The 23,086-nt window shown below is 38.7% G+C and overlaps 1 protein-coding gene and 1 long non-coding RNA gene across 49 annotated transcripts in view; one reads left to right on the forward strand and one right to left on the reverse strand.

Moving 5' to 3' along the window:
* Positions 1-23,086, forward strand: part of LOC116432441 (uncharacterized) — a 53,767-nt gene that overhangs the window by 29,225 nt on the left and 1,456 nt on the right. For 3 of the 6 annotated variants that reach the window (XR_012998148.1, XR_012998153.1, XR_012998152.1), the window contains 3 exons: positions 58-121; positions 1,599-1,677; positions 1,778-3,006. This is a non-coding gene — a long non-coding RNA (uncharacterized LOC116432441). Of the gene's footprint in view, positions 1-57; positions 122-1,598; positions 1,678-1,777; positions 3,007-6,396; positions 7,192-23,086 lie in introns of those variants that run through there. The other 3 variants (XR_004236130.2, XR_012998150.1, XR_012998149.1) reach the window with 2 other exon arrangements.
* Positions 1-23,086, reverse strand: part of para (sodium voltage-gated channel paralytic) — an 81,702-nt gene that overhangs the window by 21,522 nt on the left and 37,094 nt on the right. For 23 of the 43 annotated variants that reach the window (XM_076365425.1, XM_076365426.1, XM_076365429.1 and 20 more), the window contains 12 exons: positions 21,895-22,050; positions 20,723-20,928; positions 16,764-16,892; positions 14,241-14,332; positions 12,805-13,017; positions 12,626-12,686; positions 11,615-11,924; positions 10,875-11,144; positions 6,660-6,716; positions 5,318-5,749; positions 4,483-4,576; positions 3,753-3,821 (listed from right to left, as the gene is read on the reverse strand). In XM_076365425.1, coding sequence (XP_076221540.1) covers positions 3,753-3,821; positions 4,483-4,576; positions 5,318-5,749; positions 6,660-6,716; positions 10,875-11,144; positions 11,615-11,924; positions 12,626-12,686; positions 12,805-13,017; positions 14,241-14,332; positions 16,764-16,892; positions 20,723-20,928; positions 21,895-22,050 — 2,089 coding nt within the window. Of the gene's footprint in view, positions 1-3,752; positions 3,822-4,482; positions 4,577-5,317; positions 5,750-6,659; positions 6,717-10,874; positions 11,145-11,614; positions 11,925-12,625; positions 12,687-12,804; positions 13,018-14,240; positions 14,333-16,763; positions 16,893-20,722; positions 20,929-21,894; positions 22,051-23,086 lie in introns of those variants that run through there. The other 20 variants (XM_076365465.1, XM_076365460.1, XM_076365437.1 and 17 more) reach the window with 3 other exon arrangements.

The raw sequence follows: 23,086 nt of genomic DNA on the forward strand, positions 1-23,086 counted from the left end.
AGTTTTATTTAGTTTTTCGCTTAGTTTCTCGTTCATCAAGCTTGTTCTTTGTTTCAGACCACAGATTACGTACGAACAGGCAGGTGCATGTAGCAGAAACGAAACGGAGAAGGAAACGAAAGTAAGTAGAGAGTTCGCATTGCTTGTAAAGCGACTAAGAAGAAGAAGAGATCCTTTGCGATTGCGTACAGAGGCTTACAGATCATTTCTTTTAATAGAAGTACAATAAAATCTTATTAACATAAACGTGATCACTTTGAAAATCCACACTTTAAACGGTTTCTTTACAGGAATGTTAATTTGAAGTTCAGTTTCTCATTAAAGAAAATGTTTGTTCATTGAAGATATGAATTTATAATTAACACTAGAATTAAACAAAATGAAAATGATAACAGATGATGACAATTATTGATATCTTAAAAGCATGGAATATTAGAAATGATCTTGAAAATAAATAGTTTCACTTGAATGCCATAATGAATGTCTGAATAAACTGAAAATAATGTATTGTTGCAATTTTTATAAAAGTTACATATTAATCGTATTAATTGTTCAGTAGTTCTAGTGTAATTAACTATCAAATGGCTAGTTTCCTTTGTTTAGCAATAATTGATATATTCAATGCATTGACTATTAGAAATGATCATGAAAATAAATAGTTTCACGTGAATACTATAATGAATGTCGGACGAAACTGAGAATAATCTGTCGTTACAATTTTTATAAAGATATAAATACATATTAATCATATTAAATACTCGGTAGTTCTAGTGTTAAGTCATAAAATTCTATGTTCAAGTATTACATTTCGTTTTCATTAAGCGATTCAAAGAATCGTAACAAAACTCTGTGAGGCCCTGTGTGTATGAGATGCAAGCAGCGAGAACGCACACGCGATAGCAGAGAAGCACTATCAAGGGACTGACGTAACTAAATTAGCGAAACACAAAATGCGAATGCTGTACAGACTTGTTGTGACCAAACGTAGACTATATCCGCTCGAAAAATGTGCTTCCTAAAAGAAAAACTGAAACGAAGAAACCTTGAACGAACTAAATCGAAAGAAATGATTGAAATCACGTTAATCCTTAACTGGTACGATTTCGTTCGGTCTCCTCAATTATAATATTTTCTTCAATCCAGTAAATCTAAACAAAATATTAGAAAAATGAAACTGAAACGAGTCATCGAGTTCCTAAATGTAATGTCGTAGTTTTTCATTTCTAATAACAAAATCCATAGGATTCATTTCGTTTTCATTATTTAAACAAAAATTAAACTGAAACGGAATCATTGGGTTCCTAAATATACTGTCGTAGTTTATAATTTCTAATAACAATATCCATAAGATTAATTTCATGTTCATTATGTAAAATATAGGATTACGGCCGTCACAAATATGCGACGCTACTAGCGAACGCGTTAGTCAATTGTTATTTCCTTCCACCAGTTAAGGGTAAACTTTACACGAAAACAAAAGAGAACGTCATATGATAAATTTCATCTAAGAAACGAGCGCACTTAACGCAACGAAAGAAAACGGTAAACAATGGAATACTGAATCTACCCTTCGATAACCGCCATGTTGGATATTGCAGCAGCGGAAACTTCCACGTCGAAGCGGCCGTAGTGCGACTATGTTTGCGTGCGTCTTTGATCCTCGCTAATTCTGAATTGGTAAGCTCTAATCGCGATCTCTAGAGCATGGGGACGAGAAGTGACATGTCGTAGCTTTTTGGTGAAGCTTCTCTTTGAAGTCTACTCTCTTGTTGTGCAGCTGAGGCGGACGCGGCGGTGCCCTCGACACGGCGAAGCGAGTGTCGTTACGAAAACTCATGATGTATCAACGAACTAAAATCCGCTGCAGTTCTAAAGACGATCAAGAGACAGCTCGGCACTGCTGTTGCTAACTCTACTCATTACTTTCCACAAAATCAATCTTTTTCTGCAGAATAATCTTGCTACCTATAAAAAGAGGAACTTAAAAACGTATACTTAATATTTCCTTTCTCACCTAATTTGCCATTTCAATGTCTACTCTAGCATTTAAGTAGTCACACGAATTTCTTTATTGTATTCTTTGTAAAAGGGGCTAATAGCCGTAATACGTACATCAAAATAGAATACTCGTGTATTTTATTATGAATGCTGCCGTTGTGCAATATAAAAATGGTAAAAGTTAGCGGTACCACTACAATAACAGTCTGTGATAAATTTAATCTGTTACTTAGTAGTTTCATCGTTACACTTGTACATTTCCGTGCCTCTTAACACTTTACCGGCGAGTATCAGGTTCTACTGCATTTTCATAATATTTTATAACTTTGTAATAGATCTAAGCTGTCGCGATTCGAAGGCAGCGACAGACAGTTTCAAACTAACAGAGGAAGCATTCGCTTAACCCCCTACCCTATGAGTTCTCAATTGTGATCGGTACAACTTTGTCATTAATTTATTAGGAAAAGATCAAAATTCGATGCATATTCTATGTCCTTTACTCTAAACTACAACAAATAATAGCGGAAAAATAATATCTCATTTGAATTTAGAAGAATCGAGTAATATTTATGTTAGTTAAATTCCGTTTAACACTAAAACTACCAGATGGCTCAAAACGATCCATTCCCGAATTCTTCTTCTCGAAATTATTAAAAAGATACAGATGCTTCTCTGGGAAATTATTAAAGAAACTGATGTAGCTGTACTCAAACTGAATTGTAAATCAATTGAAGTATCAATAGATACTCTTGGAGTTTCTACAGATGAATTTCGAAAAGTCAGTTTAACTGTTCGGTAGTTTTAGTGTTAAAACCTTCACGAGTCCCACACGTTTTTTTAAGGCAAGGGGTTCAAAGATTTGAGCAAAAGACGATCTGATAAATTAAGAAGGAAGAACAGTGGAAACAATTGTTTCTCAAAAATAGCATCGATATATGTTCCTATACAAACATCAGAATGACAAAATAGCATCACCGCTAGCGAAAAGAAAGAAGTGACGCGTGACAGTAGCCGATAATAGTTGCCGAAAAGAAAGTTGCCGATAGCAACCGGTAAAGTGTTAACTGCCGATCCCCGGAACTGTCTCTTAGCCGCCACCGTCTATCAAATGTAAAATGGAAAGCGGAATCCAGGCACGAAGCGACCGGGATGTCGTGCAGCTGCAGCGAGGATGTTAATCTGTGTCATATACCAGGAAACAAACTCTGTTTCCCCAAAAGAAAACTACTACAAACTGTTCTCACTCCATCCAACGAGTTCGAGGGGCTTACACGCGCTGCGGTTATTTAGAATCACGAATATTAATCGTCGACGAATGTCTCGGCGGTGTCTCCTCTTTACTTTTTCAGCGGCGGCATAAACGAGGGTAATCCTGCGCAATACCACCGGTCAGTGTAAAAGAATCACAAGGATATACGTGACACGCACTCCTTTTCTCGGGAGTTCTCTTGGTTCGTGTCTCTTTTCTTTTTCTCGTTTGGCACAATCATCAAATGAAATCGAAGGAACGAACAAAAACAAAAGAAGACCACACGAAAGAAAGTAAAGGATTCGGTCTACTATGTACAAGGCGCTCAGACAAAAATCTTCAGCACTGAATATCAACGGGATAGAAAGGAGTACAAGAGTTTTAACAACGGTGTACATCAAAGAAAATAGGATGCTCATCACACAAGAGATACACATCGGTGATTAGAGGGTGTTCAACTGGAAGAAACAGTGTGAGCGAGATACGGATGGTGACTCGACATTACCTCCTTGCTCGGGAGTACGGCTTTGGCGGCCCGCGGCTTGCTCTATAATATCGTTCAGCACCATCACGTCTGAAAGGAGAATATAGAAGTAATTCTATGATCTGATTATGGTGTGTATATAGGATGTTAGAGGGTTATTTAGGGGGCGTACTATAAGTATTAATTGATATCTTTGCTTTGAATCATATTAAGAATGCTTGAATCTGAGGAATTTTGTTATAACTGCTTTCTTTGGTTGTCTGTTTTTCGTCAATTAGAAAAGATTACAATTATTTTTACTTATAATACTCCAATAATTGATATCTTCGTTCTCAGATAATATTAACCCCTTGTCCTATGATTTATTTATTTCTATGATCGACAGAACTTCTTCGTTAATAATTTATTAGGACGAGGCGCAATTTTTATGATTATTCTATGTTTACGTTTCCTTCAAAGGTTAATGAATAATAACAGAATAGTAATATTTAATTGATATTTAAAAAATATAAACAACACTTAAATTTCGCAAATTCAGTGCGAAATTATCGTCACGAGTCTAACACGATATTGTAGATGAAGGGGTTAAGAACATTTGAATCTTTTGAATTTTGTCACAGCTACGTTTTCTACATCCTGTTTTCGTTCAATCGAGGAAAAATGACAGTTGTTTCTACTGATAATATCCTAGTAATTATTACCTTTACTTCCGGATAATATTGAGGATATATAATAGTAAATCATGTTCTACCTTTCATGTCGACCACGGCGTGTTGTTGAGAAGGCTCTATAAACGGATTGTCTTGTTGCTTCGCCTTGCCCATGGGATCGTCCAGATCACCCTCCTGTAGACAGATCACAGTGTTTATTCTCTCCAGCTTCTAATCCAAATAAATAGCATGTGAAACACAGTTGCACAAATGTGTAATTCGTTTGGAGAAGAACATCTTCGGTCCAAAGAATTCCTCAGACGACAGAGGCTAACATTGCTTGTAGACCAAAAACAGAATAAAAAGAACCAAAACTTCATCAAGCTCCATGCATTATTCCCGGCAGCTTCTACAAGCTACAACAGCTCCAAAGTCCGCAGTTCATCAGTTACACATTCTTCCGAGTGCCAATTCTACACGACACTGCGGAAAATTCGAAAGTGCCAAGCGGCGCGATCGCGCTCCTTTCGTTTCAATCCAGAAACTCAATGACTTTTCCATTTTCACACAAAAGAATTCTAAACAGCGCGATCGTACCGTTCCTACATTTCTAACCAGACTATAACAAAAATAACAATAACTAATTCGAAGGAAAACAGACGAATAAACTTAATCTAATCCCACGGGTCGATAGGCTGTCACTTTTAGACAATGTAAAGGCCCCCATAAATACAAAACATACAGCGATAGGTTTCAACCTTTTCCCTTTTGTTCGAAGGCAACATATATAACCTTTCAAAGACTCGAACCCATCGCTTCTAGCTACATAATCGCAGGTTTCAACAAATACGGGAGCCTCCACGGAGAACCATCGCGCCGCTTGCCACGGAAACAGTGAAGGATACGAAGGTGCGCTTGTCGAGGCACGGCACTCACATAATGGTACTTCTGATTGGAGTCCGTGAAGTGTCCATTGACGGAGGGCGGCCTGACCGATCTGATCCTCAGCTGGCTCTCCTTGGTCATCGGTTTGCCGGCGTTCGCCAGCCCGCCGATCAGGTCGCCGTGGGACGTGTACGAGAACCGCGAGGTGTGCGAGGTGTACGACGAGTGCCTAGAGCCAAGATTCGCATAGTAACCGGACACCACGATGATACCGTTCTCCTCGGACATCGGCGTGACCGCGTTCGAGTCGTCCGCGTACGGCAGGTGTTCCTGCGCGTCGAGGAACGTCGACAGCACCAGCGGCTTCCGGTCGCCGCCGGGCGGCGTCACGAAACGGCCGCGGCCATTCCTAATAGCGAACTGATGGCTGCCGCGGCTGCTTCGGCGTAGATTGAACGGTGAGCCGGGCAGGCTAAGGCTCGCCTGGAATTACAACAAGGCGGACCACCGCTTTTCTCTAATCACCGTTCTCTCGTCGTTCCACCGGAAGAATGGACGCGGATTTAAGGAACAGGATCGTTAAAGGAATAAGATCGGACCGGTAAACCTTAGGATGCGGCTCTCTCTCTATACCACCTCGAGCGGGGACAATCGCGATAAGCGACTGATTTCGTTTTATCGTCGACTATCGAAACGCTCGGGCGCGACGAGCATTGCGTGCTCGAAAAGCGCAGCCTTCTTCAGCGACCTCTTTCCTCATCTCTCATCCTCCTATCCCTCGAGATATTCGAACGGTGGGCGCTATTCAAGCTGGCTAGTAGTAGGGTATGTGAATGCCTCCCCGCATCACGGCGCAGTTACTCTCTGTACAGCGGTTGGCAGCGAAAGGCTTTGCTTTTTGCTCCGGTTCGCACGGGTCGTCGTTACCGATTAGAATCGTCCGGCAATGAATCTGACTATTTCGTTTCGGTGTTCGTTTACCGGGTATCTAAACGGAGGTTGCAGGTTATCAGAAGATTGTCGTTAAATTATTCGTTCAAGCTTCGATCTTGGAGCTGGGTGGTTCTTGTTCTTTTCTCGAATGGTTGGGTACGCTCGAATGAGACTAACTAAGACGTTCTTAATTATAGTGGGTGTTCAGTGTGATGCGACAAGATGGCCGTCGGTTGATATACGCGCGGACTGTGAGGGCTACGGTGAGAGGAGGAATTCTATGATGCTCGCATGTAACGGCTGATGTGAGTCTGAATTGGATCATGATAATCTTTCCACCATCCCGACACGTCAAACATACGGACGTATTGACATGATTTCGGCATCATGGATGTCGCTGTGTACAGCTAGGTAAAGTACGTACGCTCGCCGGTGACGGACACGGTCGTGACACACGTACCTTCCGCGGGCTTTCCTGGTAGGCATAAGTAAACTGGCCATTAGCGGCGCGAGAGACCTTAAGAAAAAAACAAGAAAAGACATCTCCTACCAAACGGCTCGTAACGTGGTCTAATTGTGTACACCAAGGAGGCACTCGATACGGATATATATGTATATGTATATATCTATGTATATATATATATATGTATATAAAGAAAATGTACAAGAAAAGTATGTTTCATGTAGACAGCTAGCAACAAGCGCAACAATGACACAGAGCAAGGTCGGTTTCGCATTACGCGGAGGATGATTTTACAGCTTGCCGCGGCGGACTGGGTTACAGAGATGTTTCTAGAATTCGTGGCTCAAGAAATGGAGACACGAAGATCGGTATGGTCTTCGATTTTGGGCTTGGTGTCCTTTCATTGATCATTCTTGAACAAAGTAATTTGAGCAATTTCCTTCGAATAGGATGAATCCTTTGCATTCGAGAGGCGACTCATCACTTGATTTGATGCAGTAAAACTATCAAATTTGATATTTAACCCCTTGGCGTACTATTTACTGTTACTACTAAGCTCGTGTAATATTTTACTATCGACAATTTGAAAGAAATGCAAGGAAATTGTCCATTCTACTTCAAACGGACATTTCATTTGAAGATCATAAATTGATAATAGCAAAATAGTTGGTTGCTTTGATCCGTGGGTAATGAACAACATTGATTGTTGTTAAATCAGTCTAGAAATCTTCGTCGCGAGTCTCACTCGTTATTGTACGACAAGAGGTTAACAACAATCGATGTTGTTCATTACCCACGGATCAAAGCAAACAACTATTTCGCTGTCATCAATGTATTATCTGTATTTCTGTCGTCCATCGATTTCAAAGTAATCAACGTGTTAAACGAGTCTCTAACACAAGTTTCTTTCTCGCTTATTTTCAATCACTTTGAAACCAACCATATTTACCGCCCAACAATTCGTATCTCCCTTCTCGGCTAGAACACATGCGGTTCGCATGCAAGACAGCACAATGACGATCAAGACGACTGTTCACGTGGATGTAGCGTCAGACCTGGTTTCTGTTACGCGTAGAGCCGCGAGCGACACGTAAAACTTAAACGAGCCTCAAGCTCAGCGTTACAGCTGGGAAGACAAACTGCGAGTAAATGAACATAACGAAAACAAGATGTCTGAAAGCGTCCTAACAATGGTACCGTTACGGTAAGCATGCTACAGAGCGACAGACTTTAATGGAACGGCTCGACTCGTCGAGGTAAGCGAAACGATCCTTTTCAGTATCTTTATTCGTGAATCATCTTAAGCTGGCGGTTTCCAACCTTTATACTACTACGTTCCCTTAAAAAAATTGCCTCTTCTGCGCCTCCCCTATCTTTTAACCCTTTGCACTCGAGAGGTGACTATCACTCACTTGATTTCATAAAGTAAAACTACAAAATTTGATTCTTTATATAACACTTCGTATGACGCATTCAATTTGAGAAATATTGAAATAAAATAGCATTGTTCTTCCATATTATCACTCGTTAACCTTTGGAGTAAATGTTTAAGTTTATAATTTTTTTTATAAGATTTTTTCCTTAATAAATCATTAACTATAAAGTATGTATCGATCATATTTAGGAAACAAATTATAGTGCAAGGGGTTAATAGTTTGATATCAGTTCTCGCGGTACACTATTATTTAGTTGCTCGTGTTATTGAATATTTTCATTCAACATCAGTTTCCTTGGTATAATTGTCTTCGAACATTCTAGTAGCTCCAGTCATCGATGACCATCATAGCAATCAACGTGTTAATAGATATAATAATATAGACACGTTTGAAATAGTAACTTTATTACAAAACATTACTTCACTGAATGTCTACTGTTACGTTACGATATGAAGTTTCTAGATATTATGGTATGAAGATTAACTTTTCATTAAAAATTTTGCTGCCTCCCCCGACAATAGTCCGCGTTTCTCAGGTTGGGAACCGCTGTAAGCTATCGTTCATTGCAATTCCTCGAATCCTTCGCAACAATATCTTCCTTCCATCCGAAGCTCGTAAGCTCGCCACCAAGTTCCTTCAAGTCCACTTCACAGCCTAAGGTACCACTTCATTGATCTATCCTCTATCCTTCTAGCCTTGCTGCTAGACGAACACTTGCCGCCTTCATCATCCCGAACTCATTCAGTGAAACCGTTACATGGATCATCAAGTCCTTAAACTGTCAACATTCTATTCTTGCTACGGTCAAACTTTGCATAGGGTGTTTCATAAAGGGAGAGAAGTTTATGCGAAAACTTGTATTCCTCGTCGGAAAGTTTCTCTTTATTATGCAGTTGTTTACTTAGATACCTAAGCCTTCGTGTCCTGAATTATAGTCTCGTGTTTTACCGTTGCTTCCGTTTGAGATACTTTAACCCCTTGCCCTATGACTTTTCCCAGTCGCGTTCAATAGAGACATTCTATTGTTCGTAATTCATTGGAAAAAGAGGAAAATTCTACACTTGTCTCATGTCTACATTTACTTAGAAAAAAAATAAGAAAAATAATATTCAATTCGGAGTTGGAAGAATTATGATATTTATATTTGTTAAACTCTATTGGAAATCTTCACCACGAGTCTGCCACGATATTAGGACAAGGGGTTAAGGCCGTTCACGAGAAACACTTTTCAAATATTTAACCCTTTGCGGACGAATGTCGACATTTCGACGAGATGAAATTTTCATATTTGGAAGTCCAAGTCGTAAACAAATGATTTAATTACTCGAATAGCAAGAGATCAGCACGTAGTTTTCTATTTTTCTAATGTTCAAGTAATTGATATATAATTTAGCTTCATCTGTCGATGGTTTTGTATATTTCAGAGAATCTTCGTCCGCAAAGGGTGAAAACGGTACTTTCGAGCATCTTCAGGACATGGAGGATTAACACTTCGACTGCCACGTTAGCCAAATTTCGGTGACGCCACTTTTTACGTAACTTTAACACGTTGATTGCCACGAGAATTTCCAGCGTTTTGAATAGAAATATTTATTCTTTATAACAAAGGCAAATGATATTGAAAATAATGATTAATGATTTAGTATCACAGTAGTCGTATTATGCTATCTAGCTACTTATGTTACTAAATGTTTTTATTTAAAATCAAGTTTTTTATTGTAATTGTTCTTCAGCAATTTGGAAGCTCCGGTCATCGGTGACCACCGTGGCAGTCAACGTGTTAAACATTCATTTTCCTAATAACGATATCTGACGAATCGAATGTTGGATATATGAGATATAAGAAAGACAATAGAGCAGTTGTTTTAAAGAATTTTCATTTTTTAGTTTCTGCTTCATTAGGAGAATTTTGATGTTATTTTGCTTGCCAGTCGAAGTGCTAACTTGTACCTATTCTAGTTTATGATACCACTTTATTGGGAAAACAACGGATTATTTATCATTAATGTAATGTTCAACCCTTTGTGATCGGTGTCACAGTGATTATCTCTTCTTCTGGGTAGTATTATTTAACAATCAGGAGCTGTTATAAGTACTTATTATTCTCTACAGTACATATATTCAACAAAATACATTAACTTAACACATTGCGCGCCGGCTCCGCGACAGTGAGTGATTTTTCGTCTATCGTTTAATTGCTAGTCCCATATTATTGTAACATTTTAGATATATACAAGAAAAATCCAAAGTAAAATTACAAAATCGAATTCTTCATTCCTTTTCGTAAGTTAAAAATCTCGGTTTGATCGATATTTCAAAATATATCAATATAATCACCGACGTTCGCGTTTCTAGAAGTTGAAATTTAGCTGGCGTACAATGTGTTGAAAAAATAATCCATATATTTACTGTAAATTACCTATAGAACAAATCTATAGAGAAATAACTTTAAAAATCTATATTTGCTTCGACCAGTTGGTAATGTCGCCAGAAGAATGTGCCGATCGTAAAGGGTTAATAACGATAAGTGACCTGTCTAAGAAGAACATTCTCTGTTAGCGAAGATTATTCTTATTGGGAAAGATTTCACATAAAAGTGTCTCTTCCTCTATCGATCACCCTGAGTTCAATATACCGACGAGTCGAGTCAAGATCGAGACAGCCTCGCGTGAACTGTTCTCGTGGAAGCGAGGTCGGGGAATTAAGTTAATAGGAACCACGTACATTACGTCAAGGGAGGACAAATCGATGGTAACGTCGCCGGTCAGATACTTACGGCGCTGACTTTTCGTACTTTAGTGGTGGTCGTGTGGTTGTTGATCTGTTTCACCCTATCGGACTCGATCGAACGTATGCTCATCCTCTCCTTGTTGTTGTCGTCGTTCCCTCGCTCCTGGCCGACGAAGAGCTCGTAGCTCTGGCATGAGAAATTCGACGGCGACTTGACGATCTGGTCCGCGGCGTGGGAGGCAGCGGCTGCCGCCTCCCTAGCTGCCGCTTGCGCCGCTAGCCTGTTCTCTTTCGCCAGAGCTGCCTCTTCGGCTTCCTGTTTGTTCGTCGATCAGAAAAGATTACGATTATTTTTACTTATACATTCATATCTTTGGTTTAAAATAATGTTAAGAATGTTTGAGTCGGAGGAATTTTGCTATAGCTGCCTCCTTGGTTTTCTGTTTGTTCGCCAATTAGAAAAGATTACAATTATTTTTACTTATAATACTCCGATAACTGATATCTTCATTCACAAATAATATTAAGAACATTTGAATCTTTTGAATTTTGTCATTGAATTTTGTACCTCTTCGACTTCCTGTTTTCGTTCAATCAAGAACAAATGATAATTATTTCTACTGATAATATCGTAGTAATTGTTACCTTTGATTTCGAATAATATTGAGAACACATAATAGTAAATCATGTTCTATTCGCAAGATATGAATACAGCATATGTTTCAATTGTGGAGAATTAAGCGTTATCATGATCCTTGTGTGATCGAATGAATTTGATCAGCGTACCCTTATAGCTTCCTCTTCGGCAGCCTCTTCTTCCTCAGCTTTCTTTTGCAACTCGTCGTAGGACATCGCGACAATGGCGAGAATCAAGTTGACAAGATAAAATGAGCCAAGAAAAATGATCACGATGAAGAACAACATGTGCCACGGTCCGGCCGATCTTAGTACCAACTGATACAAGTTCTCCCAGTAGTCTTGAGTCATCAGACGGAAAGCGGAGAGTAAGGCCCAGCCGAAGGTGTCGAAACTCGTGTAACCGTAATTCGGATTGTCGCCGTATCCTTGTAAACACGTGTAGCCAGGAAGGCACTGCCTGCGATACGGAACAAACATCATTAAACACATCAAACAAGTTATAACCATGCTAACCCTTTGCACTCGAGAGATGACTCTAGTCATCACTTGATTTGATTTGCAAAATTAGAAAGTCTTACATATAATATTAAGCTCTGTATGATGCATCAATATATGGAATATTGAAATAGAATGTTTTCTCATTAATTAGTTTCAAAGAACATCGTCTGCATTTCATCAGAGAATGTTGAATATTTCTAGTAAAACACTTTCGAGTGTAAAGGGCTAAACCAACTTTTAAAAAATGATTAAACTCTTAACAGGCGAGGATTTTTTCCAAATATCCAACATCTTCGACAGAGAAAGTTAAACTATGTGAACTTAGAATACTAGCAAACTGATCTTTTGTTCCTCAAATAATTAAATTAATATATAATTATTAAACATTCTTAATCCTAGATTTACGAAACCCGTCAATGTGACGGGCATTGAATCTTTTCAATATTATTCAGTAACAATTTAAGTCGATTCTGATTTGTGTAATTATATGAATACATATTGCAATACTCTAGCTTCGAAGCTAGAATCTCCGCGTAGTTTTCTAGGGCCAACAGAACAAAGTATAGAATAAACGTTCGTAAATGTAGTGTTAAGTAACGTTCGTTCTATATTCGTCTCTATCTTCTTAAACTAGTAAAAATAATAAACAACGAAAGTTACCCTGCTCCAGATGAATTTCCACACAAGGGCATATTTTTCGCCTCGTCCACGTACCAATTAGCTAGAGGGAAGAACAGAAATGAATTATTCAGAACGAAAGCTCACGATCCGCGTCGCGCAGAGTGGTCTAATTAGAAACAGGGATAAACAGACGGAAACGTCGATCGTCGTCTACATACTTTCGTTACTAACGAATCGCTCCCAGTTTTCGTCGGTGAGATTACCCCAGGAGCCGTCCTCAGGAAAGTTTTTTATACACTTTTGCGTGAGAACCCCCATGTAAATCTGGAGGCCCATCAGCGCAAAGACGGAAAGAGAGAACATCGTCAGGATTATCACATCGCGCAGGTTCTTCACGGATTCTATCACAGCGCCGACAATGGTTTTCAGACCTAGACAACGAGAGAAAAGGACAGTGGGCTCAGTCGGGTATTCCGTAAGCTTCAGCTGTCAGACTTTGACAGACCGCTTTCGTTTCAGCGTGTGGAAAGAGGTGATGAACTGAGTCGAAGATGATTGGACGATTGACGATCGTTCAGAGAATTATTCGGGCGGACACGTTGGATGCAGAGAAACGGGGATGTTCAATGGTAAACCTGAACGTTGGGGCAACATTAAATCGATGATCAACCGTGAAACATTGATCGACGTATCGGATTTTTGGGATGGTTCTGTCGCTTTTCCGAATATTCCGTGCAACGATTCTCTACGTTCGATCACTCGCGACATAAAGAAATTTTCTCTGTCTTCTTGGGTGCACGTGCTTTCGGCTAGATCACGTAACCGCAATCGCGGCGAATTGGGTAAATTTTCCGAATTGCACACAAGAATTTCAGGTAATTGATCGTTACTGCGGACAAAAGCTTAACTAGCAATGCAACAGACATCCTATTCGGTGTTCCAGTATTTGTTCGTGTACTGTTTCTCGATCAGCTTCGAATGTATTTACCTAATTGTCATACGAAAACCACAATTGTGCTGTAATTACGAGAAAAGATACCAGTAGTATATACACTAAAAAATAGCGAAGCACAAGCTACCACAGAAATGAAACATTACGTTACGAGTGGAATAAGACGGAAGAGACCCAGCAGTGTATCAGTTAAAAACGAGACGAAACTGAACGGTGTTTCCATTAATGAAGCAACTTAAGCGGTTTCGATTGGCGGCAACCCAAAGCGTCTAACATGGCGGACGGGACGGCCCGGCGTCCGCCATGTTTCTTTGGTTTCCCAGCGCGACGCTACGATAGGTATATGTTTTTAACCAATAGGACTGTTCGAGATCGTGGATCACCTGTCGTTAATGACAAGAAAGCGACAGAACACTCCCGCGGAGCCCAATAATTCGATGAATGACTCGATATGCCGATGTAATGAGCGCGACAGATAGAAGGCTGATGAGACAAAATGGCGGCGTGGCGATAGAACAGATCAGAAAGTAGAACAGGCGTTAATATCGGTGATGTGATTTGCGAGAGATAGAGAGATAGAGAGATAGAGAGATAGATGTGTAACAGCGACCGCGACAATTGTGTTCTATGACCTCTAATAAGTATATATATATATATATATATATCTGCGTCTACGACCAATTTCTATTTCACTAAGCATACCTGGTACAATAGCGACAGTCTTCAAGGCTCGGAGGACTCGAAATGTCCTGAGAGCGGCAAGGTTGCCTAGATCTATGCCCATCGTCACATAACTGCAATACACCCGAACATCACACACATTACAGTGATACAAACAAAAAAACAAAACGTTAGAAAAGATAGTTGAGGATAATTAAAAACGTTTACTCAAAGGGTTTTACTCGCTACTGTTCCTATGGCCTACCAAAAGTCTGCTTGGTATAACTGCGTGTATCGTAAGATAGCTATTACTGCATGCACGATGGAAATTTAATGTCGCGGCAACACGAGAACCACCGGTTTCGTTTTCTCCATTGATTCGGGGAATTCAACGGACGACGGTGCCTGGTTTCAGCAAAACGGAAACTTGGATGTTGTTTCTATATACCTAAGTACACTGATCCGTATGAAAATGGCAGTGCCATTAGATTTCAATGCTCCAGCCTTCCCAGTTTGCAATTAAGAACTTAACACGTTCGCGAATGTTATATTCATCTTCATTGTCAAGTCAAATGACTTGGATGCTACAACGTTCAAATTTATAAGCATTATTACGCATTTAATTCTACATAGCCTTCATTTTTGGAAATTGTCACGCATTTTAACTGAAGAACTGAGAACTGAATCTGCTTTTTTCTATTTTTACAGCTTATTAAAATTTTACTGTTTGTGAACGTGTTAAGTATGCGCAGGCATCACCGTTTGTTTGTTCTTTGATAGTATCTGACGTCTGGTCAATCCATTAGCTGCCAAGCGGAATATTTAAATTTTCTACGTTTATATTCTATGTTTAATATTCCGTCGCTGTAACAAGAATCGACTTTATATTCGTGTTTTCATCTTATTATTGACACAATCTCCGTCTACATTTTTGAATCTGGAACTGAACATTCGTATTTGCAATGAAATTACTGTATAAGGTTGGTTAAGATTCCTCAAGTTTTAAGAATAATTAATTTACATAGGAAAAGATTCGAGTTCTCGTGGACTATATAGTCCATTGATAAAGATCCTTTTAACAACGGAGAAACGACAGTTAATGGATCAAGCATCAACGAAGCGTAGTTATCTGTAATGGAGGAAGAATCTCATTGGTTAATTCTCGTGGTGCCGGTTACAATAATCGAATACTCGTTACGCCGAAAAAATACACGTATTGACCAATCTATCAACAATTACTTAGTATATATATATATGTTATAGAAGGTATATAATATATATATAATATATGTATATAGTCTAAACTACAACAATTAATAAAAGTGATTGAATCGAATCGACGTATAGGACTAAGTCTAAACCAACATTACGATGATCAATAAAAAATGGTACTCTTCGGTCCATGGTAAACTAGACATAATAAATAAGTCTCTAAATCCCCTATCTAAGTGGACTAATACTCGTAATAATAATACCTGTTACGTATTCATGTGACTATTGCGTGTGGTTAAGAATAAAATGTTCGGACGCGTCATGTACACGTCCGCGTGTACAATCGGCCAAGTTAACGTGTGTGTAAAGTAACATGAGGAGAAGAGAGTTCTGGCAAATTACGTGAATGTGTGTAAAAAGTAATTAAATACTCGATGCTACACGAATCTTCATAGCGTACTCAAGGTATATCTAGCGAGTGTCTACGGTTCACAACCTGATTCAACTAAAACTTGAATATGTACTAATCGTAAGTCAGCGTTCCGTGGCGGACGCTTCTCTGCGGTGAACCAGCGAGATCTTTTCTCTCGGGATCGGTTCTGTCCGAACGGCTCGCCTAAGACCGTCATCTTGTTTTCCGTGTTTACGCGGAATTTCTCATAATCTGATCGTTTCTTTCGTTTAAATCATAATTTCTCGTGACGTTAAAGAAACAAAGGATTAACAAGCTTAAGATGAACAATTAAAATCAACGAAATGTAAAGGAATAATTAGCGAAACAAAAGATTCCAGTTAGCTGTTTTCTATGGAAGATATTGAATCCTAGGCGGCCGCTGATCACACCGATTCAATGAACGTCATCTTGAGTTGACTATTTTGTTAACAAGAGTCGATCATTGCCGAGAGAATGAATATCTCACTCGTATTCCCATATTACGTGAGATCGTGGACTTATCAGCCTAAAGAGGATGTCCTATGGACACTGATCGTCGATCTCAAACACTGCGACACGCGTCTCGTCGAACAAAAAGAAAAATACAATCTAGGAAAAATCGTGTCGAGATTAGAGAGTCTTTATCTTTTTTTTTCGTACTCGATCTGTCGGACTTGTCCGTTGATCGGTGATCCATTTGGAAACTATTTCAGATTCTCTTTCGCCACACGCTGTACTCTACCGTTCAATGGTCGTTCTCTTTTCGTCATTTTCCGTAACGTTCGGGTCTCGCTCTTTTCTTTTCGTCTCTTTCTCTGTTCTTTCGTGTCTTTTTTTGTTCGTTCGTTTTCTCGGTTTCTTTCTCTTTCTCTTTCTTTTTTTTCTGTTGGTTATTAAAGAATAAGTTTTTAACTACTCACGCTAAAGCTATAACTACGAAGTCGAGCCAATTCCATGCATCTCTAAGATAGGTAAAAGGCTGCAGAATGAAACCCCTCGCCATCACCTTAACGGCGGACTCAAATGTGTAGATGCCCGTAAATATCACTCTGAAAACAACAAACACACCACTCAGCTTTAAAATGCGATTCGTAGCACGCGGGCGAGCGAGCGCGCGCGCGTCGACGAGTTCTCTACTGCCTAATCACTGTTCCGTCGCACTTGCGCTGAGGCTGCATCCGCGACGCCAAAGGAAAACCTCGAAAGGATACCGTTGAAACAATGTTCTTCAATCTTTTATTTATTTTCCGTGGATCTCTTTCTAAACTGAAGGTATTATAGCAATCGAATCGCTAGGTTTTTTGAATTACACAACTCGATTACATCAAGTCTCGGTACACTCAACACGTCCGCTATCAGCGTTTATTTCGGTAACAGTCTCCTCAATTATATTTTTTTCAATCCAATAAATTTAAACAAAATATTAGAAAAATGAAACTGAAACGAGTCACTGAGTTTCTAAATATAATGTAGTTTATAATTTTTAACAGCAATATCTATAGGATTAATTTCGTTTTCATTATGTAAAATATAAAATTACGGCTGTCACAAATGTGACACTGATAGCGAACGTGTTAAACCCATCGCTATTTACCAATAAATAATAAATCTCTTTATTGCTCTGTTTCGATCCTTTCCAGTGAGTAGCGTCGCTTCAGCTAAACTAGGCGATAGTGTCTGATGTCTGATTGATCTTCAGACTGCAGATTTTTATGTAAAATCTAATCAAATAAATATTCGAATGAAATTCTACTTAAATTTAATATTCTTCCTCGCAGTTCGTCAAGTGAATTCTTGTTTATCCGAAGTTTCTTCGCATTGAGAATGCAAACTCGCATAAATATCCGCAGTCGATCGATCGCAGATCACCGTGGACAAGTAACTCTATTCAGAGCACGATCCGAGCGAACAACGATTACCCCGTCAAGCTAATTAGCGTACGTGACAAATATGTTTTCCCCGGACACTGGCGCTCTACGATCATCGTTACGATTATTCGCACAGATCGGTGGTTTTCTACGCTACCTCTATAGAGACTAGAACAAAACTTACCAACGGAATACAATTTATCACAGTCTCTACTCATATATTTAGAGCTATAACACGTAGAACATCGCTCCAAAGTATCTATACGTTACAAACGTGTACTCGCCGTAAGCTTTCGATGGCTTTCCTATCTAAACGATTTCGACAAAATCGGGGAGGAAACAGACGGAAAAAAACGAAAGAAGAGGTAGTTAGACAGGGTGAAAACCATTAAAACGCGTGCCTCGTCATCTCCGGCTTAGGCTCGTAAGCACGCTAAAGCTACGTCGATTCACAGTCACTGCAGAGCAAGCGGAAATATACGTATATTCGCTGAGAGAAGAAAAATATTCGTTGAATTCGTGTGTACGGGGTGTCCTGTGAAGTACGATACCGACGAACAGAAAATCATTCTAAAATGAAAAAGAATTTTCGTCCTCTGAAGAGATCAGTGTTGACTCAAGCTTTCCTCGCACCTTTTGTTTCCATGAATGTTAACTCTTTGCCTTACAATAACGTGTGAGACTCGTGGTAAAGATTTTAATGGAATTTAACAAACATAAATATTACTTAATTACTTTGAATTATAATTAAATATTATTAATATAATTATATGCTTAAATATGATTAATATAATGATATTATTAAATATTATTCTTCTGTTATCAATGATTATATTGCAGAAAAAACGCAGACATAGAATATGCATTGGATCTTTCTCTTTTTTTCAATAATTATTAGTGACGAAGTTGTATCGATCGCAGTTGGATAATAAATCATAGAGCAAGCGGTTAAGAAACTTATTGGTTTAGTAATATAATATAAAAACGAATGAGAACATGAATATTGTTTTCCATTTTTCGTCTGTTTTTCACGTGAATTTACCGTGCTCGTTGATACAGTACATTTTACTGGACACCCTGTACACGTAAGTCTCATTGTTTCGATGCCAAGAGTCCTAAGGTTCAGCTTTCACTGACATTGAGTCGAATCTCTCATATTTTCTTTTTCGTAAACGGTAACTTTACAAACAACGATCGTTTAATTTCGAGCCGCTCTTAATACACTGTTATGATTGTTGAATCCGTTAATAAAAAATAATCGTTCGATTGAAATACAAAACACCTGTTCGTGTACTTTTGGTTACTCGCTTCCATCCGACCGAGAATCATTCGAGTTGCCTTTTCAGTTAGAATTCTTTGTTTCTCGTACGAGTATCGTTCTTTCATCTCAAGCTGACTCATGAAAATTTATTATCAACACATTCCGTGCCACCGGAAATTTCGGTTGTATCTTGCTTATCAGTGCACTGATTTTTTCAATGAAATATTAACACGTTAAGCGCCACGAGAATCTTGAATGCCTTATGCATGATTTGTTCCTTCGTGGCAAGGGTAAATAGGAACAATTATTAATCATTTTGCATCAGAATTCTTACATTACACTATCGTTAACTTATTTATGTTATTAAATATTTTTAGTCGACAGCAGTCATCTTGTATATTGTAATTTTTATCAAGCAATTCAGAAGCGTCAGTCACTGGTGACCTAACATTCAACGTGTTAACACGTTCGCTACCATCATTTATTTCGCTGACGGTCTCAATTATCACATTTCCTTCAATCCAATAAACCTTCTAAACAAAATATTATAAATATCAAACTGAAACAAGTCACTGAGTTCCTAAATATACTGTCGTAGTTTATCATTTCTAATAACAATATCCATACAATTAATTTCGTTTTCATTATGTAAAGAAAAATGAAACTGAAACGAGTCATTGAGTTCCGAAATATAATGTAGTTTATAATTTCTAATAACAATTGTTATTTCCTTCCACCAGTTAAGGGTAAACTTCACACGAAAACAAAAGAGAACGTCATATGATAAATCTCATCTAAGAAACGAGCGCACTTAACGCAACGAAAGAAAACGGTAAACAATGGAATACTGAATCTACCCTTCGATAGCTGCCATATTGGATATTGCAGCAGCGGAAACTTCCACGTCGAAGCGGCTGTAGTGCGACTATGTTTGCGTGCGTCTTTGATCTTCGCTAATTCTGGATTGGTAAGCTCTAATCACGATCTCTAAAGCATGAGGACGAGAAGTGACATGTCGTAGCTTTTTGGTGAAGCTTCTCTTTGAAGTCTACTCTCTTGTTGTGCAGCTGAGGCGGACGCGACAGTCCCTCGACATAGCGAAGCGAGTGTCGTTACGAAAACTCATGATGTATCAACGAACTAAAATCCGCTGCAGTTCTAAAAACGATCAAGAGACAGCTTGGCACTGTTGTTAACTCCAACCACCATATTGGATATTGCAGCAGCGGCAACTTCCACGTCGAAGCGGCCGTAGTGTGCTTAAGCGAACATTCAAGTTTTTGCCGTCTTTAATTTACATTTTCATATTATTTCTTTACGTTTCCGCTGCTTCGCAACATGTACTATTATCCTTTGCCACATGTTTCACAAAATATATTTCCTCAAAAAAATTCGGCGTGTACCACAAATGGTACACGTGGCACGGAACGTGTTAAACTTCAATTGTAAACGTTTCTACGTTTCTCTAAACAAAACAGTTGCTTCGTTTCCAATGAAACGCAGCTGGGTGAAGCATTACATCGCAGTTCTCTGTCCGTTTCAAACTGGCGGACACCGGTGTAGCTTAAAAGTCCTGTGCGTTCAACTTCTCTGACAGGAACGACGCTCGTACGGGTCGTATAAATAAATAAAAGTCAAGTAGAAGGTAAAACATAGAAACGGTGAGAGTAGGCAAAGAGATAAATCGAGGTCTCGCCTTTGTTTCGGTGTTATCGGGCGCGCGAGGCGAGAACGGACGAACGATACTCACTCCGTAGACTCGATGGTGGGCGTAGTGGGCATGATCATGAGTATGCAGTTAACCAATATTGTAGTGATAATGAAGAGGGAGAACAGGGGGTGAACCAATATGTAAATGGCCACGCGTCGTATCGGGTTGAACGGGTCGAGGATCCACATCGCGTCTGTCGCTGAGAACCTGAATATATCCTTTCCCTTGCTGATGACGACGAAGGTCTACAACGCAGAATATTTCAGAATTAGAGTCAATCTTACAATTAGAAATCCCTTTTCAGGGACAATGATGACTGAGTTTCTTTCATTAGTCTTTCTTTCTTTTCACTATGTTTTCTTATTTAACCATTGTACGCCGGTACTGGGTAATTGTGGGATTTTTAGTCTGTTGTTTAATTGCTAGTTCTACGTTAACACGTTAAGCGCCATGAAAATCATGACCATTTTTCTGTACGGTTGTCCTTTTCAGCAAAGAGAAGTAGCAATGATTATTCACTGTTTAGCGTTATCAATTTAGTTACGTTATTAAACATTTTGATTCAACATTGATTATCTTGAGTGTTACAATTGTTTCAAGTAATTCAGAAGCGTCGATCATCGGTGACTGATGTAACATTTAACGTGTTAATGTAACATTTTACATATGTATAATAAAAATCCGAAGTAAATCGTTGAAATTGAAATCACAAATAAACTCAGACATCAATGTCCAAGAATTAGACAGTCTTAAAAATAGTTCCTTTATAAGAGTAACACTTCAGGGACAATATCGGTGCAACCAGCAACTAGCTATAATTCTACTTTATTTAATTAAAAATGTCTAATTAATCTATCGCAATCCAAATACCTTTAATAAAAGATTTCCTTATTTCCAGGATTAAATATAGATACAGAAACTATTGAGGTATCTGAACTGTCAATAAAGTGTAATAATTTACATATAGAAACTATCGAGATATCTAAATTATCAATAACTTATGATCATTTAGATATAGAAACTATCGAGATATCTAAAATATCAATAACTTGTAATAATTACGATAATATAAGAAACTTGATGCTCCTGAGGGGTTACAGAATAAATACTCTACCTCTAAGATAAATAATATTAACGATATTATATTAAACAATAATATTAATAATAATATAAGTAATAATTCTTCGATGTCTGCGTGATAAAACTGGTACCCTTTGGTTATGATAGAAACTATCGATATCCTCGAGAGGTGTGGAGGCCAGCTCGGGTGGAAATTCGTTGTGCAGTCGGACCGGGATCGGTGCTCCTTGCTCGAGCATCGGATCCGGCTGAGGACCCTCGTCCTCGTCCTCGTCGTCATACCGTACCTGTGAAATCGAGAAACGTCTGAGTCACGCCCGCTACCAGCGAATCAGAGCTATCTATATAGAACAAAAAAAAATATATAGAGTTCTTTTATTATGTTGCAATAGAAATCATCGTTACCGTATAGACGTGCCTTATATTGAATTATTTACAAAATGTACGCGCGCTATCATCGTCGTCCTTGTGTTCACCACTCCGTGAATGAACAAAGATCCGTCGAGCGACTGAGAGGAAAAGGGTGAAACAAATATTTCCAAAAAATACGATCTCTATAGACAAATAGATTCTCGTGCACTCAAAAATTTTCATGTTCAAATACGAGTATAATCGATTCACTTAATGTATTGGATGGATAACTGGAAACAAACTACCGTAGTGTCTTCCGTTGAATTTCTGTTACCGAAACTGTCACTTCTATACGAATGTTAGACGATTGAAAGAAGCGAACACAAAATTGAATATTTCAATCATTTCCCTTTAGCCCTATTAACCCCTTGCCCTATAATATCATGTCAGACTCGTGAAGATTTCAAACAGAGTTTAACAAACATTATTCAATTTGTTTGAAGGAAACTTGCATATTATTTCTCAGTTATCAATGATTACCTCAGAGCACACGTTGTCAGAATAAAACTGGTTTCTCTTAGTTTCAATAAATCATTAATAACAAAGTAGTTAGATCACAGTTCGTTAAGGAATCATAGGGCAAGTGGTTAAAAAGTATATTAATGTATCTGTATGTATTTGAATTCAAAGAAAATACATCAATCTATACGTGACTACATTCAAAATCAGAATCCTCAAGTTAGAACAGATCAAGAAAGCCTCAATTACAAAAACCATTTAGAGGAAGCTGAAAATTTCACATTGCAGAATGTTCGTTTCCCTTAATCGTCTATCTCCCGCCAAGCGTATCTTCCAACAACAGAAATGCAACAGAAGATATCAAGGAGGCGTGTTCCCGGCACGCCATCCAACGTGCGCGCCCGATAATCGTGCTTGGAAATATTCATTTGTATCGTTTTCTATGTGTGCACC

This window comes from Nomia melanderi, chromosome 3 (genome assembly GCF_051020985.1).
Source record: "Nomia melanderi isolate GNS246 chromosome 3, iyNomMela1, whole genome shotgun sequence".
Classification (NCBI taxonomy): Eukaryota; Metazoa; Arthropoda; class Insecta; order Hymenoptera; family Halictidae; genus Nomia; species Nomia melanderi.